The 14,167-nt window shown below is 35.0% G+C and overlaps 1 protein-coding gene across 2 annotated transcripts in view; it reads left to right on the top strand.

The window, feature by feature from the left end:
* Window positions 1-302: 302 nt before the first annotated feature.
* ZDHHC14 (zDHHC palmitoyltransferase 14) overlaps window positions 303-14,167 on the top strand; it is a 57,455-nt gene continuing 43,590 nt past the window's right edge. Inside the window, exon 1 of one of the 2 annotated variants that reach the window (XM_014063595.2) lies at window positions 303-2,259. In XM_014063595.2, coding sequence (XP_013919070.1) covers window positions 2,009-2,259 — 251 coding nt within the window. In that variant the 5' untranslated portion in view covers window positions 303-2,008. The remainder of the gene's footprint in view (window positions 2,260-14,167) is intronic. The other variant, XM_014063593.2, reaches the window with a different exon arrangement.

Here is a 14,167-nt window from a genome sequence, read left to right as displayed (position 1 = left end):
TATGTAGTTTCCTTCCTTCCCCTCTTCCACCCCCCACCCCCTTTCTCTGCGTTTGTTATATATCTCGCCGTCCCACGCGGAAGAAAGAAAAAAGGCCCGGCATACATATCCCAGAATGCTGCAAAATAACGGGAGGGGTTTGTGTTAGGGTTAGGGTGACAGAGGAGCCGGCCACAAACGGCGTGGCGCTTTGAGTTTTCGGGCGGGTAGCTGGCGGGACGGGGAGAGGCGGGGTTTCGCCCTTTGGCGTCCCGTGATCCGCAGGTGGGCAAGCGAGCGGCGTGCCAGAAGTGAGAAGCGGTGGACAAGGGCGGCAGCGGGAGGCACTTCCTCCGGCGACCGCGTGAGGCGCTGGGGAGTCGCTGTCGCCGGCTTCTGCGTGCGCGCCGGGCCGAGTGACACGGCCTCTGCTGTTGCGGGAAAGGGAAGGAAGGAGAGAGAGCGCAGAAGGCGACTGGTCGATAAAAGAAACCGACCGGAGGCTGCCTCTGCCGTGTGGTGGTAGGCTGTGGGAGACGAGCGCCAGCAGCCACCCTGCCTTCTCCGGTCAAGACTGAGCCCGTGAGGCGGACAGTCACGGATAGAGCCGCCACCGCCGCCGCCTTCCAAGGGGCTGACAATGAAAGTGAAAGGCAGGAGCCGCGGAAGGGGAGGTGGAGGCGGCGGCTGCTGCCCCGGGGGTTGCGCCTGCCGCCGCCCCCACCGTGCTGAGTGATCCCGACCCGGTTCTCTCAAAAGGAGCGTTCCCGAAGAAGAAAGCTGCCGCCTTTGCTTCTTCTGCCTCCTCGGAACATTGGCCGTGTTTTTCCTCGCAGGGAGCCGCGAAGAGGGTGCGTGTGTGAACGCTGGCTCGCCGCCTTTCTCTCGCCTGCAGCTGCTTTTCGAGTGTGGCCGCGTGGATCCTGGACGGCGACGGGAGAGGCTCCTGGGGGTGGTCCCGCGACGGCCGCCTTGATTCAGGTGGCTTCTCCGCACACCTCCTCTCTTCCCTTGGCGTTGTGAGTGGGGGAGAAGGTGGCTGCTTCTGTTCCGGCTGGTTGCAGGGAATAAGCCCAGATTAAAGTAGAAGCAGAAAGCCAACACTCCTTGCCGTTTTCTTCGACGGTTCCTGTTGCTGCTGCTGCTCCTTTCTCCTGGAAGTCGGGGCTAGGATTGCGGTGGTGTAACGCAATTTGGGGTCTCCGGTGGCTTGAAGGAGAAAAGTGGAGAGATACCAGCCAGTACCTCTTAAAACTGGAAGTTATTTTCACCTGACAAGGCTGAATCGGTAATAAAGTGGCTGAGGAGGGCTGTATTTTGCTTTGGTTTTTGAATCCCCCCTCCTTTGAAATTGGCATATTTTTATAGTAGTATATTTAAAAAAATGAAGACTGGCTTGAAACTTGCTATGTCTTGCACCTTTTTCCAGGGATGGCACTGACCACATTTTTATTTTGCCTTTTATAATGACAAAAAATAGGAACTAATCTCTTGCCATTGGAAGGAAGAAGAAAAAGACCACAGTGGGAGAAAATTGGATGTTATAGTTTGTTTTTCAGTTGTTGCACTTAGAGTTGATTTTTGTTCAGAACAATTCATACAAATTCTACTTTTAAGATTTTTTTTAGAAATCTTTGTGAGGAGGATTTTGATTAGAGACTGCTTGTCTCAAAACTTGATCCAAGTACTTTAAAAGTGGAACAGTAAAACTGAGCAGTTTCTTAAAACAAAAGGCAGAATGCCTTAAAATCATAAAGTTCTATGTTTAATTGACAACTGTTTTATATCTAAGCCTTTTTCATTCCTATTTTATTCTATGATTATGCACTTTCAACTTTGGTTTTTATTTCATTGTGAAGAAGGGAAAAATTACTGTGCTTATATTTCATAAATGACAGCTTTGAGATCTGTAACAGAGAATTGGGAATTTAAAAATGCCATGATGAACTTGTTTTAATAAAACACCCAACAGTGTATACAGAAGTTTTAGGCAAGAGTTGCTGGAGGGGTTCCTCCTTATTCTCCATTAATGAGTCCTGGTGGTGGTGTTGGAGGACCCATGAAAGACTGTGAATACAGTCAGATCAGCACTCATAGCTCCTCTTCTCCCATGGAGTCTCCCCATATGAAGAAAAGCATTTCCAAGAGAAAATGGGAGGTTTTCCCTGGAAGAAACAAATTTTTTTGCAATGGAAGGATCATGATGGCTCGTCAGACTGGAGTCTTCTACTTGACATTTGTTCTTATTTTGGTTACCAGTGGACTCTTTTTTGCATTTGAGTAAGTGCCATTAAAGTTTTTTTAACCTGTTTCTTACTAATAGAACTATGCAAGTATCTAATTGATGCTAGGTTGTATAAGTAATTTATACTGCATTCATGATTTATATGTTTAATTCTTGAAAACTCTGAAGTTGAATAATTGTCAATTTGGTATGGTCTAGACAGCTGAGATTTCAACTCTAATTTAAAAGTCATGCTAAAGTTTTTAAATGATACAGAATTTCAAAGTACTAATGTTCATTGAAAAATTTGCTAATTTGTCATTTCATAAAGTTCCATTAAGGCAACTAGCTATTTATGCTTGAGAATACTTCTACAATCAGTGTAGACTCTGTATATTTCTCCTGCTCTAATCAAATTTTCTATAAAGTTGTATATATCAGATTAATAGTTTATCAATAGGCATAATCCATTAAGTTATATAGTAGGATTGGATATCATTTATATGATCTACCTAATATGCAATCATTTTGGGTTTTGTATCAAACTTGCTAACTCACTGAAGACATAAAACTGACTAGGCTAAAGATATTTCATAATATCCCCTTTTCTTGACTGTTATTCTATTTTTGCCCCTCTGTGCTGTTATTAGTACAGGTTCCCTTTTTAAAAGGGGAAATAATATTTTCTCTAAATGCACTTGCACATGTCAATATGTTACATCCTTGATATCTCAAAGTTATATTCCTAATAATAGAGCAGAGAAAAGTTAATACATTGTAAATTTATTTTGCAGACATTTGAGTATGTATTATATATGATGCAATAAAAATATACAATTTTCTAATACAGGTAGTCCTCAATTTACAACCATTTGCTTAGTGACTATGAAGTTACAAAAGCACAAAGGCCATTGAACCACCTCATGGTCAGATGTTTGGCAACTGACTTATATTGATGACAATTGAAGTGTCCCAGGGTCCTGTGATCCTTTTTTGTGCCCTTTTGACAAGCAAAGTCAATGGGAAACCCAAATTTGCTTAACAATCATGGTACTAACTTAACAAAAGCAGTGGTTTACTCAACAACTGTGGCAAAATGGTTGTAAAATGAGCAAAACTCACTTAACAACTGTCTTGCTTAGCAACATAAATTTGGGGTCAATTGTGATCATAAGTCAAGGTCTGCTTGTATATGTAGGCTATCCAGTATATATAATAAATACATTTTCTAACAGCAAGCAAGAATTCTAGAAATTCTAGAAAACAGAAATTTATTACATTTATTGTGAATCTTGATAATTGATTGAAATGTTTGCATAATTTGTTTTACTGATAATTTATTATGAGCTATAGTTTAGAATGTATTTTCTGTTCATGGAAAATGTATCAGTATCAACGTATTGATTTAATTATGATAAAGTACCAAATTTTAATTCCTGATATGCATTATGATTTTTCTCACCTCACTTAAAAACATACATTATTTACACTTGGCATAAAAGAGTAGCAGCTGAAGTTATGACTATAATTCTAACAAGCGTCCTAACTGGTACAACATGGCACTATTATTGGATTGTTCTGGGGGGAAAAAATCCCTTGTTTGCAGATGAGGTTTTCTACAAGAGCAAGTTTTTTATAGAATGAAAACATAAATGAGTGTGCTTTTTACATAATCCTGTAATGTTAGATAAAAATAGAATGTCTTTAATTTTATATTCATTTATAAAATGATGTAATTAAAAAGAAGGCAAAGCTATTGAAATTTAGTTTTTGATAAACCAACCTGCCTTTTTAGTTACTGCATGGATGTAGACAAATTTTCTGTCTGGTGCTTTATAGCAATAGCAATAGCAGTTAGACTTATATACCGCTTCATAGGGCTTCCAACCCTTTCTAAGCGGTTTACAGAGTCAGCATATTGCCCCCAACAACAATCCGGGTCCTCATTTTACCTACCTCAGAAGGATGGAAGGCTGAGTCAACCCTGAGCTGGTGAGATTTGAACAGCCGAACTGCAGAACTGCAGTCAGCTGAAGTAGCCTGCAGTGCTGCATTTAACCACTGCGCCACCTCGACTCTTTATGCAGGAACTGAAAGAGTTCTTAGAGATCATGATCTCCATCTGAATAGTGGTTGGTGAAAGTTGCCCCAGATTATATTATGATCAGTATATGTTGATGGTCATTTTTTTCGGTGGCTCTTATATACAGTAGTAATGATTATATATTTGTTCACCCAGATATATTTTTCCCTGTCATCTGTATGTTAAAACATGATGGTGTGAGCCAGGGGTGTCAAACTTGATTTCATTGAGGGCCGCATCAGAGTTGTGTTTAACCTCGGGTGCCAGGGTGGGCATGGCCAGCTCGATGTGACTCCTGTCAGGAGCCTGTTTTCTCTGGCAGAAGTACCGCAGGACAGTCCTTCGCTATTTTCAGTACCCCACGGGCCTTCAGTTTCACACCCCTGGTATAAGCAATCTAACAACAAATCTTTATCATCAGAAAATCATATTGATCTAACAGAAAGAAGCAAGGCAAGCAGTATTCAGCTGCTGGAATTTGTTTCATTAATTTTGGTTTATTATTTTGAACATAGATTCATCCTTAATTTATTTACTTCAAAGAGAAAAAAATCAACATTTTTCAGAACAGTTGCTTCTTTTTCAGATAACAAGGTACCGTGCAGAGAAAAATATTTTCTTCAGGAGTACCCTATAGAATTTTATAAATTACTTTAGAATTCACTTGAAAAGTTATTCAATGGAAGAGAAAAATAAAATACAGGTAGCCCTCAACTTACAATCACAACTGCTAAATGCAGCAGTTATTAAGTGAATTTTGCTGAATTTTATGACCTTTCTTGCCACAGTTAAGTGAATCACAACAGTTGTTAAATTAATAACAGAGTTAAGTGAATCTGACTTCCCCATTAACTTTACTTGTACAAAGGTCACAAAAGGGGATCACATAACCCTGGGACATTGCTACCTCATTAATATGAGTCAGTGGTGAAATGTCATGATCACATGACCATGGGGATGCTGCAATGGTCACAAGTATGAAAAAAGTTATGTCATTTTTTCAGTGCCATTGTAACTTTGGTCATTAAATGAACTGTTGTAAGTTGAGGACTACCTGTACTGTATTTTGTCCTACTTTGTTAGTAGCTGTAATGAAGTACCGAGAGACTAATAAACCAATAAAAATAATATGCCTGCTTTATATGTTTCAGTTAAAGGCCCAAGAATCTGCATATAATGGACATTATTTTATCTCTTACCATTATTTGGGAAACTTTTCTTGAAATGTTATATTGTCTTGTCTTCCCTCATATTAGGCAATGACTACCTGTATATATTAATGTTTTTTCATTGGAAATGCTGACATAAACTGTTATCAGTTGAAGTGCCTTAATATTAAATAGTCTGTAAATTATTTTCCTCTAATTCATTAAATTCTTAGTATAATGGCTAGACTATAATGATAGTTTCTATAAATATTGTGGAAATTCCATATAAATGTGAGGTATGGAAATATAGACAGCATTTTGTGGTATATTTTTGTTGCATAACCATAGGGAAGCTTTTCTAGTTTCCTTTGGGTTGACATATAAAGTATTTTGAAACTGCATATAAGAAAACTGTTAATAGTTATTAAAATCTACATATTTAAAGTCTCACATAGGCTATCTAACAAGGTAGAAGTATTCTAGGTAGTGTATATTTTCAATTTTTAAAGTGGGAAGCAAGAATTCAAATACTTTGAAGTGACTTTTTTTCTTTTACATACTTCAGAGCCATGCATATGCCCCGGAAGCATTAGTGCAGAGCCAGAATATTTTGGTATCTCTTGTATGGTAAGAAAAAAGAGACCTGCCAAAATAAATAATTTTATATCTACATCACAATGTTAATTATTAAATATTGATATATTAGTTAAAAGTTACCTTGTCCATATGTAAACATACAAGACTGAAATCACAAAGTATGGGCCATTATTAAAAGGTTGCTATGCAAAGTCCCAGTTCCTTCTACGGTTTAAAAGTTATTAAAGATTATTTATTAATTTATTAATACATAGTAATATATTTCATCACTTTAAGAATTGAAAGCTACTATTCATATTTTTAAATTTCATGCTTGTTCAATGTTTTTGAACATTTTGAAATAATTGTGTTATACGATGAATCAACTTTTAATTTAAAAAATATTGTTAATATATGACTTAAATAATTCCATATGCATTTATGGATGTATAGTGTGCTTCAAATTCACTGCTGCTGAGGGAAGAAAAATATCTATCTATCTATCTATCTATCTATCTATCTATCTATCTATCTATCTATCTATCTATCTATCTATCTATCTATCATCTACACACACACACATTCATGCCCACATACATACCTACATACATATACGGTATATAAGAACTATTTTGGTGTAGTGGTTAAGGAAACTTGGAGGTATTGTGTTCTAGTCCTACCTTCATGCCTTGGGCATGAAGCTAGCTGGGTGACCTTGGACAAGTCACTTTCTGATAGCTGTAGAAAGAAGGCAATGGTAGATCGCTTCTGAAAAAACCTTGCCAAGAAAGCTGCATGGACTTGTCCAGGCAGTCTCTGAGAACTGGACATGATTGAATGGAAGAATGAATAAATGTGTTTATGGGTAAAGGTAAAGGTTTCCCCTGTCCAGTTGTGTCAGACTCCAGGAGGCAGTGCTCATCTTTGTTTCTTAGCCAAGGGCTCCTGTGTTGCTGAAAAAAATTCCCTGGTCATGTGGCCAGCATGACTACACACCGAGGTACATGGAAATGCTCTATCTATCTACTTGCGTTTTCATGTTTTCGAACTGCTGTGACCAGGAGACATTAACTTGTTCATATTGCATAAGATACAGCCTATAATTTCATAGGCTAGCGTTCTAAAAACAGCTTTCCTTTTGCTAAATATCTGCTTCCTGGTTAATGCTGTTACAAAGTACTTGGTAAGAAAACAATTCTGGATGTTTACATGTTTTGTTGATTAAAAAAACAATTTTCTATATATACATAGATAAAAACCTCTGTCCATACACCATAACTCCAGCTGATTTACAAACAACAATAAAGACAGTAAAAACATGTAATTTGAAAATAGTTGGTAGATGTAAGTACCTATTTTAAACATCAACATTTTAAAAAGCACTCCTTCATATCCAGATATATCTATTTTCTATTATACAGTTAATATTTGTTCTTTGTCATACTTTAGTTGAATATATAATGGCTTCTTTTTAGTTCTAGTTAGTACAAGGGCTGCAATCCAGGTCGCTGTGCAAATAGATTTGTGATATCTAGGACAACTCCACATTTCTACAATAGTTAGGAAATGGTTCTTAAAATAGAGAAATGTTCCTCTTCAATGTATTGATATAATTTCTGTATGACAGATCTCAAATTCTCATTGGGCATATACAAATGCAGGAGGTGTCAACATTGCTATTTGGATTGTTGCCTCTTTTTTTACATATCCTATACTTTTTATATGGTTGTTGAGCTCCACTGTAACAAAGTAAGTAATTAAACTAGTTATACAACTGCATTGTCAGATTGAACTACCTAGACAGTTTTTCCCTCCCTTCCAGATAAATCCCTACTTCAGATGACAAATTGCTATGCTGTGTATAGTTTTTTTTTTCAGAGACTTCAAGAAGTACACATTTTTATACCATTAAACTCTTGCTAGCAAATCTATTTAATCCTTTTAGGGGGGATATGGTGCCATCAGCATTAGGTACATTATTTTGGAATTAATAATTGTTTTAATTTGTGTACAAAGACCTTTTGAACTTCATAAATTATGTTTTGAGGTAATTTGAAGGAATCAGATTTAATTGGTAGTGAGACTGTTGTTCACATGGATGGTCTAATGTTCTTTGAAATCTATCAGACCTAAAATAATTGCAAACTGTTACCTATTTTGTCTTTTTTTAGTGATTGTCCTTCAAACTTGGTATAAACCTAAACTATCAAATGGTGGAAAGATTAAGCAAAGCATTTGGTTTATTTTTTTAATAAAGGCTTTGAATGCATATCAAGCTTAATGTCATGTATTATGGTATATATTTTTATTATTTTATGTGAGGGGGGAATAGATTTTACATTGAAATAAGTTGTATTGGAAACTACATATTACAATTTTAACACAACCATATCTTAAATTGAATTTGTTACCCATCTTGTGATAAAAGTTAAGTCAGCCTTGTCTCCTTGTAGCTTTATAGTTTGTTTGGGTTTTTTTTTTTGGAAACAATATGAAGTGGTTTTCCATGCCTTCTTCAGAGATGTTTTTCAACTTCACAGTTTAGCTGTCAGCACTGGGTCCCTAATCTGGTTTGACTCTGCTTAACTTCATGACACCAATCATGTTTGACAAGATGCTGCTAACTAACTGGGATTTTATATGTTAGTATATTTCATTCAGATAAATCTTACAGAATCACTGTAAAACTGCAGCCCCCCACTCTCAAACTTCTAAAGCCAGTCCATATTTATACTCCAATCGTGGCATGAAAAACAGCTGTGAAATCTCACAAGATCTCAAAATATTTTGGTGTTGTTATCTGAAATCTTTTGATTGGAAATTCCAACATATTGTGAGACTTCCTAATTTCTTCACCGCTTCATTCACTGGTCCCTCTGCATGAATAGGATCACCTCAGATGGCTTCTTTCCTCCAGGTTTTTATAATCTCTGGATACTTGATTGTTTCATCAAGCCATGGGAACTGGACTGTTTTGACTAACACTCTGGATGACAAACTTAGCTTGTGTCTTAAATCATAGATTTGGAGAGCACTCTAATCAGTATTGATTGATTGAAGGGAGTAATAAGCCCCGCAAATAAAATTTAAGTCAACAGGAAGGAAGTGAAATGGATAGGCAGATAGAAAGACAGATAGATTTGGAGGTCACATGTACCATGCTGGTTACTAATGTCTGGCTTATATTGGGGTCTTTAAAAGCCTTTTTTTTCCTGCCAATATCATGATCAACTTAAAGAAAACGATTCCTCTAAAATTGGTTTGAAAGATTTGGTTTGTCTCAGAATGTCATGATTGTAACACGATATAGTGAGAACAGAAGTGGGAGAAAATAGTTTAAATGTTTACTTAATCATGGGCTTGAGTTAGTTGAGGTAGCATGACATGATTTCATGCTTGTTGCATTTCATTTGTGACAATAAAGAGACACTGTACTGAAGGATAGAAGTAGAGGAAGTAGTGAACAGATATTGAATTTTAATATAGAAAACAGATGAGCTACGGCTACATGCTAATATTATAATTTGCTGATGAAATCAGCTTATCACTAATAAATAGGACTGATAAAAATGTTCACTTTCTGAAAGTAAAACTTTATGATGAAAATTTGGGTAGAAGGAATTAGATGTGAGTGATGGTTAAAATGTTATACACCTTTCTTTTTTTTTGTTTCAAGTATGCACATGTCTAAATATTTACATTCAATGTTTATTTTTAGGTGAGCTACATTTACTCAAATTTTCTTGTGTTCCTAACAGTAATAATTAAGAAATAATTCTTCCATAGCCAAATTTTCTGTATGATCAGAATGGGAATAAGTCTCAATTAAAAAAAAAAGCTGGGGACATCATCTATTCTGAGATACAGAATGCTCAGTTCTATTATAGAGATAGAATCTGGCCACACAATTCTACAGTTGTAAGATTCTATTTTAATGCAATGGATAAATATAATAAACTTGGTATTTCAGGAAAAAAAGAATTGAATCTATAACCCAAATAATCATTTTATAACTATTGATGTAATGACTGGTTTCCAGTCAGTTTCTTCTGAAAAAATGAAGTTTATTTGTTAACATTACACCAAAATCAAACATTTGCTTCAGTTAGTCAGTAAAGAATTTATCATTTTATGGATTTTATATATATGCAATGCAATCACATTGTAGTGCAGCAATAGACTGACTCTATGTTCTGTGGGTGGAACATTCATTAATGGATAGATTCTGTTAGCAATGAAAACAGAAGGAAAGAGTTAATTAGATTTCTCTTCAGTTTAGCCTTTAAATTACTACATTTTATACAATATTATATATAGTTATCCTCTCAACCAGTGACGAAGCAACTTCCCTGATCATTTTAAATATACTTGTATTTCTATTTTGTTGTCCATATTAATATTTTTCCCATTTTTATTGTTTGCATTCCTTTTATTAAAATAATAAATGCGCTGAACGCAATGTAATTGACTTTTGACATGGCATTGTATCAGAAGAATGTTGTTTAACAACTTTCAGTAACAAATATAATTATTTTCTTAAATATTATTAAAAACACTATGCAATGGTGCTTAAAATGTTTGTGAACCCTATTAATTTTTTAATATTTCTGCAAAAATATAACTTAAAACTTGATTAGTTCTTCACACAACTCCTAAAACTAGATAAAAGTGAATCCAGTTAGACAACATGGCTGCTGTGTAGGTATGACCAATGGTAAAATACTCAGTATCAGATTGTTGGGGATTTATCTTGTTTATCATTTTCTAGCATTACTTCTGTATCCCCCCTTCTACATTTGTCTTTTTTTTGCAGTGAAAAAAATGGGTTTTTTTCCCACTTCAATTTTTAATATGTTTTGTCCATAATGAGGCCCATAAATATTCTAGAAAATAAAAACGGTGTCTTAGGCTGGTGCTTGCATTTTCCCTTTTTTTTCTTAACAACTGAAAAAATGGTTGGGACTGATAATCTGGAGATCATCAAGAAAAGAAACCCTCAGGCATTATGTTGGATATCCCAGCAATCATGTATAAATTGATAGTCAAGTGGTAAAATTACATGTTCATTTCATGGTTCTCCAATTATGTGGAAACAAAAATTTAAGGTATGTTAGTGGCTCTGAAGTAGTTAATTATATTACAATACTGAACTTACCATTTGATTCTATAAACTTAACTTGTCTTAAAGCAAGCTCTCAGATATTGCTGCAGCCAATCCAAATCCTGAGTGGGTATTAACGACTAAATAATTATGCAAGTAGCATATATTCAAATTCTTATATTTTTTTTAAAAAAATTGCCTGAATGCCTTCAGCGTGAATTTACATTTATTAATAAAATGTTTTAAAGGTTTATTCAGATCTATAATACGTTTTGTTCTTTGGTGGCTATGTTTGGATGCCAGCAGAATTGGCTGAGGACATTTTTTTATAATCTGATCATATTTATGAGAAAAAAAGCGAATACTACAGTATCTCCTTAATACAAATGTACAGCCATTATAAGAGTGTTCAGTGATTGAAATGTCAGTGGAGGTCATGAGAAGAAATTTGTGAAATTTTGTTCTAGAAATAACTACTGAACTGTCCAAAGAAAATGCTTTTTTTTAGAAGCTAAATGTTAATTAATCATAGAATTTTAATGTTATATAATTCTATTTATCATCCGTCTGAGTATTCAGAATATGTTTTAGATTCTTTATGAATCTAAGATTACTGTGCTAAGATGCAGAATGGAGTCCACATTTTCCTGCTTTTTGTCTTACTGTAGTGCATCGTGAGGTGGTGTACCAAACATGATGGAGAATTCATTCAACTGAATAATAGAATTATTTAGACTACGGATGCTGACCTTTTGCTTATGCTTTTCTTGAAGAGTTTTTAGGAAGACATGATGGACATCAGGGAAATTGACTCAGTCTTTTGCTGTTGCTTTTGATATTACAAGCAGGAAGGAGGACAATTATTTTTCTTGAATGAGATAATTTAGACTTTAATAGCAAGTTACAGTTTATTAGAGGAAGTTGCTTTAGGCAAATGTTACAAAACAGCATCTGAAATTATAAGCTAAAGCCATTATATTTTTATATAAAATGTTTTTGGGACACTGCAATGGCCATGTAGCATCTAATATTCTGTATAATTTTTTATACTTTTATTTCTTCTGTATAAGAAAGTCTCTTAAATACTCTTGTGAAATATTACATCACTATAATTTTTCAGACTCTCCTTCCCAGTTATAAATCACAATGTTACATGCTCACATTGCTTAACAACAGCAATCCTTGCACTTCTCCCAGGTGCCTTGCTGTTGCAGAGAGAGAGGGAGAGAGTGAGGGGTGTGGGGGTGACCAGTCAGCATAGACTGGCTGGAATGGCTGCTGTATGGTGGAGGTGGGGAATGAGTGACCAGGGAATCACAGCATGAGCATAGCAAACTTCGGGAAGTTGTGTGTGTAGGGAGACTTACCCAAGCAACTTGTAATCTTCCCAACTGGCTTCCTCATTGACTTTGCTTATAGGAAGCCACCAGGAAAGATTGCAAATGTGACACTGGTACACTGCAACCATCGTAAGAGCAAGCCAGTTGCCTAATACCCAGATTAAAGTCACATGGCCACAGGGATACTGGGACAATCAGAACCAAGGACTACCTATACTAACTATAAGACATTGAACTGCTTCCACCAAATAAATACTCTGTGGCATTTAAAAGCTGTACCATTTATATAGAATACTGCTCAGATAAGGAATTGATGTCACTAGAGAGGCAAGCTTACAAAATGAACTAAAGAGATTTATGAAGGGAACTACTTACATAAGGAAATAAATCACAGCTTTACTAAATATGCTTAGGTACTGTCAAATTAATCATTCTTGCTAAAAGAATGCCTTTATTATTTGTGTGTATAAAATTTTGATTAAGATAAGAATTTTGATTGTAATAATAAAACAACATAAATTAAACTTAAAAGAAAAAATAAAATAGCAGTTAAAAGTTCAAGAAAAAAGAAAAGGAAGAATATACTTGTAAAAAAGATAATAAATTACTTCCAACCTTCATCACAAATATAAATTTAGTAACTCTCAGACTCTATTATTATAAATATTTCTTTCTTTCACCTGTATACCATCTCTTATCTATAAATAAATCCATAAAATGTTTCAGTATTGATGTCAGCAGAAAGTCCAAAAAGGATAGCCAAAAGTAACCATATAATTCATTTTATATTGCTCAAATAAACATATTCCTCCTTTTACATCTAATAGTCTTAATCTTTAATTTGTTCAAATATTGTCATAGGATTTGATTTTTCTCCATTTCTTTTTTGTTCTATCCTATCCTTCAAGACTTTAACAACACTCTTATGTAAATCCATTAGGAAAGAATTGCCCTAGTCCCTCTTTTAGTTTGTCAACTGCATTTTATTTTTAAATTTTAAAACCTCAGCCACTTTAATAGATCAGTAAAGCATCTTTTCTAAATCATTATTTTGACTTGTCAGCTATAAATCCACTTTCAATACTATATCTATCTTGTCTGATAAAACTTGTTCTACATCTGACATTTCTTCAATGACATCTTTTGGACATAGTCTATATATAGAAGCAGGCGTCATTATTGATGTTGATATTGTGATTACTATTTTCTGATTCCATTCTTCAAAGGTCTCCTTCAGTTACTGTATTGTCATAACTATTTTGAAGGCCTGTATATCTTTTCTCTCCCTAAAATCTATCTAAAATCCTCTCTAGCGTTCAGTTTTTAAAAAAATGTGAAATAATTTATTTGTGTTGTATCTTATAAAAAGCAAAACAGATTTTATTTCACAAGATGTTTGTATTTTATAATTAATTTCAAAATCTTACTGTAAAAATTCCAATGTTACAATTTTATCTGAACTAAATAAATAAATGAAATAAATGTTATCATTTATAACTTCAAAATGTTATTTAGCTTTTTGTTGTTTATTTCCGATTTTTAAGCTTTTAGGTAAAGTTTTGTTTCATTCAGGATTTAAAGCAGACTCATCTGATATGTTCAAACTTGTCATTCCAACTATCTCTAATAGCTTATAAGTAGTTAAGGTGCAATTTCTGAAAGTAATTAGAAAGTGAGATTTGTGAAGTTAGTGCCCTTTAAAAGTCTTAGTTGAGG

This window comes from Thamnophis sirtalis, unplaced genomic scaffold (assembly GCF_051295495.1).
Source record: "Thamnophis sirtalis isolate CommonGarterSnake01/CBP01778 unplaced genomic scaffold, rThaSir2_p1.2 scaffold_6, whole genome shotgun sequence".
In the NCBI taxonomy this organism is placed as follows: Eukaryota; Metazoa; Chordata; class Lepidosauria; order Squamata; family Natricidae; genus Thamnophis; species Thamnophis sirtalis.
The sequence above is the reverse complement of the archived record's forward strand: the minus strand, read 5'-3'. Positions and strand labels throughout refer to the sequence as shown.